The sequence below is a fragment of the Callospermophilus lateralis genome, chromosome 2 (genome assembly GCF_048772815.1).
Source record: "Callospermophilus lateralis isolate mCalLat2 chromosome 2, mCalLat2.hap1, whole genome shotgun sequence".
Classification (NCBI taxonomy): domain Eukaryota; kingdom Metazoa; phylum Chordata; class Mammalia; order Rodentia; family Sciuridae; genus Callospermophilus; species Callospermophilus lateralis.
This window is the reverse complement of record NC_135306.1, coordinates 194,158,923-194,162,822: the sequence shown is the minus strand read 5'-3', so window position 1 is coordinate 194,162,822 and position 3,900 is coordinate 194,158,923. Positions and strand designations below refer to the sequence as shown.

The 3,900-nt window shown below is 34.7% G+C and overlaps 1 protein-coding gene across 1 annotated transcript; it reads left to right on the top strand.

Annotated features, from left to right (window-relative positions):
• Window positions 1-2,388: 2,388 nt before the first annotated feature.
• LOC143391669 (olfactory receptor 4C15-like) lies at window positions 2,389-3,351 on the top strand. The gene has a single exon (XM_076844429.2). It carries the CDS (start codon window positions 2,416-2,418, stop codon window positions 3,349-3,351), a length of 936 nt encoding a protein of 311 aa, XP_076700544.2. The 5' UTR covers window positions 2,389-2,415.
• Window positions 3,352-3,900: the final 549 nt, after the last annotated feature.

Sequence of the window (3,900 nt, the reverse complement as noted above, 5' to 3'; positions counted from 1 at the left end):
TTCCTTAATATTATTACCTTACATTATTATTGGCGTACTTGTCAATATATGAATTGAGCATAGGCACATTTTTATAAGTAAACATCAGATTTTGTTCATATTTCACTAATGTTACCAGTATTGTCATTTAGATACACCAGGATTGAATCCAAGACAATATTTTTTATTTAAGATAATTAACATTTCATGATTTAAAATTCTAAAACTTGTGAATTTGAACCATGGAGCAGAATATATTCTCCATGTCAGATTTTTAGCACTAATATTAAGAATTACTTTCATTTGGGAAAGAAGGGATTGTTTCATCTATATTCAACAATATTTTAGTCATGCAGTGGTAATGCTCTTAGACCACCCATAAAACAGAAGTAGAGAGATAACATGTCTATAATTATTAGAGGACTTCTGGGCCCTGTCTTCAATTCCCACTCCATTTGGTTCTCTTTGCACAATGAAGCAATCAAGGAGGCGTAGATGCAGTTGGGACTGAGTCCACCATAACATAGTCAGAGGCTACTAGGGACATTCAAAAGTGCAGTGCATTTTAAAATATTATTTCTTCACTGCTAATAAATGTCAGTGTTTTTATGTTTTTGAGTTTATCTGATTTCCACAAGAAATTTATTGATAGACATTAAGCCCATTATCAGAAAAATTATAATCAGAGCCTTACAGAACTGTAAGGATTTTAAGTAACATGATCCATGCCTTACAACAAACAGAAGGATCTGGATTTAAACCCAGATTCACACAATCTTGCACAGAATTTCTCACTTGTTTTCTTTTTTTGTTTTTCCTATTTTGGACTTAGGCTAAGATGGACATTGCTAGAAGATGTATTGCTATTTTTTATTATGCAGCAAATGGTTTCCAACTGATCCAATGGACTTTCAGAGTTTCTTTTATTGTTTTCTTTTAAGGGACTCTGAAGTTAAAAATGAAGACATTGGTCAGGAAAGACCTGTGAACCCAATGAAAATGATGGTTTTAAAGTAAGTAAACAAATAAGTATTAATTTACACAAATATTAATTATGTAAAAGTTTTAAATCATTCTGCTTATTCTCAATGGGAGTCATAAAACTCATTTTCATCGTTTTTATACACCTGGCTATTTTCCCCAAATCCTCCTCTTTAAAAAAAAAAAAATGAAATAATTCATTTAAAGGTCAATTCAGTTAATTTTGTTCCATCTTTTCTAATCAAGTGAACTTCTAGGAGGGGAAATGGGGATATAAAATACAGTAGAAAGAATTGGACATAACTTTCCTAAGTTCATATATGAATCATGTACAACCACATAATTTACAACCACAGAAGAGGTTATTAATTAGAATAAGTTAGACTCTATGTATGCATGAGAAAATATATTGTACTGGCAGGTATATCTGAAAGAAGAAATTTTTAAAAACTTAATAAGTATAAAATAAATCACAATACTAAAAATGGTAAATTCCCTTCATATTTTTATTATTTGTTCTAATTAGTTATACATGAAAATAGAATGCATGTTGACACATTGTATACAATGGAGCATAACGTCTCATTCCTCTGGCTGTACATGGTGCTGGGTCACACCAGTAGTGTAATAATACATGTATGTAGGGTAATATGTTTGTCTCATTCTACTGTCCTTCCGATTCCCACTTCAGATTATTAAAGAAAAATTAAAGGAACAGTCATCATTTTTGAGTGCCTCTTAAGGTGCATATTTTTCTATTTCTTTTTATATAAAAAACTGTCTCAGGTAATAATTAGCATTCTGATCTCTACTGTATCATGCCCATTGCAGGCATGCTAAATAAATTACAGTCCTTCTATTGTTTCTGAATGGTTCTCAATGATTTACACTGGAAGTCACCATTAAATTATCAGTGTCACTTGAAATAAAGACTATTCTGTTTCTTTACATATGTGTATGCCTTGCTTTCTTCTTATTAAAATTAGGTCATTTTGAAATATTCCAGAATTCATCCCACCTTCAATTTTATCTGACCTCTGAAAACTACCTTCAACAAATTCCTTATTTTTGTTCTCAGTGATAATAATTAAATTAGCAGTATTCATAATAATACTTCTCCTCTGTCATCACACAATAAAAAAGGTATAAGTAGCCTGGCATGAGGCCACACTCCTGTAATCACAGAGGTTTTAAAAGCTAACAATTTCCAAGCTGGCCTCACCATTTTAGCAAGGCCCTAAGAAACTTATTGATATTCTGTCTCAAAATAAAAAATAAAAAAGAGAATGTGTCTCAGTGGTTAAGCAACACAGGCTTCCATTCCTTGTTAAAAAAAAATTGTCATAAGTATATATATCAGCTTCATGGTGTGACTTTTAGAAATTAGTCTGATGCTCTTTTATTGTACTTGCAGATTTCTCTCATCAGTTTTACTTTAACCATTTCAGAGAAATCATGAAAAACCAAAGCTTCATAACTGAATTTGTCCTCCTGGGGCTTTCACAGAATCCTACTGTTCAGAAAATATTCTTTGTTGTGTTTTTGTTGGTCTACATTGCAACTATTGCAGGCAACATGCTGATTGTAGTGACCATCCTCTGTAGCCCTGCACTGCTGGGCTCCCCCATGTACTTCTTCTTGGCTGTCTTGTCCTTCCTGGATGCCTGCTTCTCCTCTGTCATCACACCAAAAATGATAGCAGACTCCCTGTACAAGAGGAAAACTGTCTCCTACACAGGATGCATGATTCAACTTTTTGCTGAGCACTTCCTTGCTGGGGCAGAGATGATAATCCTCACAGCCATGGCCTATGACCGCTATGTGGCCATTTGCAAGCCCTTGCACTACTCTGCCATCATGAACCGGAGGCTCTGTGGCATTCTGGTGGGGGTGTCCTGGACAGGGGGTTTCTTGCATGCCATCATACAGATTCTCTTTACTTTCCAGCTGCCCTTCTGTGGACCTAATGTCATTGATCATTTCATGTGTGACCTGTACCCATTACTGAAGCTGGCCTGCACTGACACTCATGTCCAAGGCCTTCTGGTGATCGCCAACAGTGGGTTAATCTGCATCATCAACTTCTCCTTGTTGCTAGTCTCCTATGGCATCATCTTGTTCTCCCTGAGAACACACAGTGCTGAGGGGCGGAGGAAAGCTCTGTCCACCTGTGGATCTCACATTACTGTTGTGGTTTTGTTATTTGTCCCATGCATATTTATATATGCAAGACCTCCTTCTGCCTTCTCTTTTGATAAAGAAGTGGAAATGTTTTACACCATCTTGACCCCCTTACTTAATCCTTTAGTGTATACATTGAGGAACAAAGAAGTGAAAACAGCCATGAGGAAATTGTGGAATAGACTGTTGGTGGTTTTGCAAAAGAAATAGTGTATTACAGTATAAAATATATAATGCAGGGCTGGGGATGTAGCTCAAGTGGTAACGCTCTCACCTGGCATGCATGGGGCACTGGGTTTGATCCTCAGCACCACATAAAAATAAAATAAAATGTTGTGTCCATTGAAAACTAAAAAATAAATATTAAAAAATTCTCTCTGTCTCTCTCTGTCTCTCTCTCTCTCTTAAAAAATATAATGCAGAGTGTAAAAAACTTAGTATTATTTAGACAAACACTTTCTGTGACATGTGCCTCATATGGAAAGAGATTACATAATTCTGAGGAGAAATTACTCTATGTGGAGCAGTGAAAACTTAATTGAAGATCACACTTTGACTTGGAGTTGCCACTCAATATTCTCGTATGTAAACTGAAGATAGTTCAATTTTATACTTTCTTACATTTATTAAAATTGGAAGCGATTTAACATATAATGATTTCCATTCATATTATGCATTGAAAAATAAAACTTTATAGAAAAAAATATTTGAAATTAGAAATTTCAAGTGAAAAGAATGTTCCCTCTGATGCAGAAATCA

What these genes read in the sequence shown, in the direction of transcription:
- LOC143391669 (XM_076844429.2), top strand. Translation starts at nt 2,416, where the DNA reads ATGAAAAACCAAAGCTTCATAACTGAATTTGTCCTCCTGGGGCTTTCA.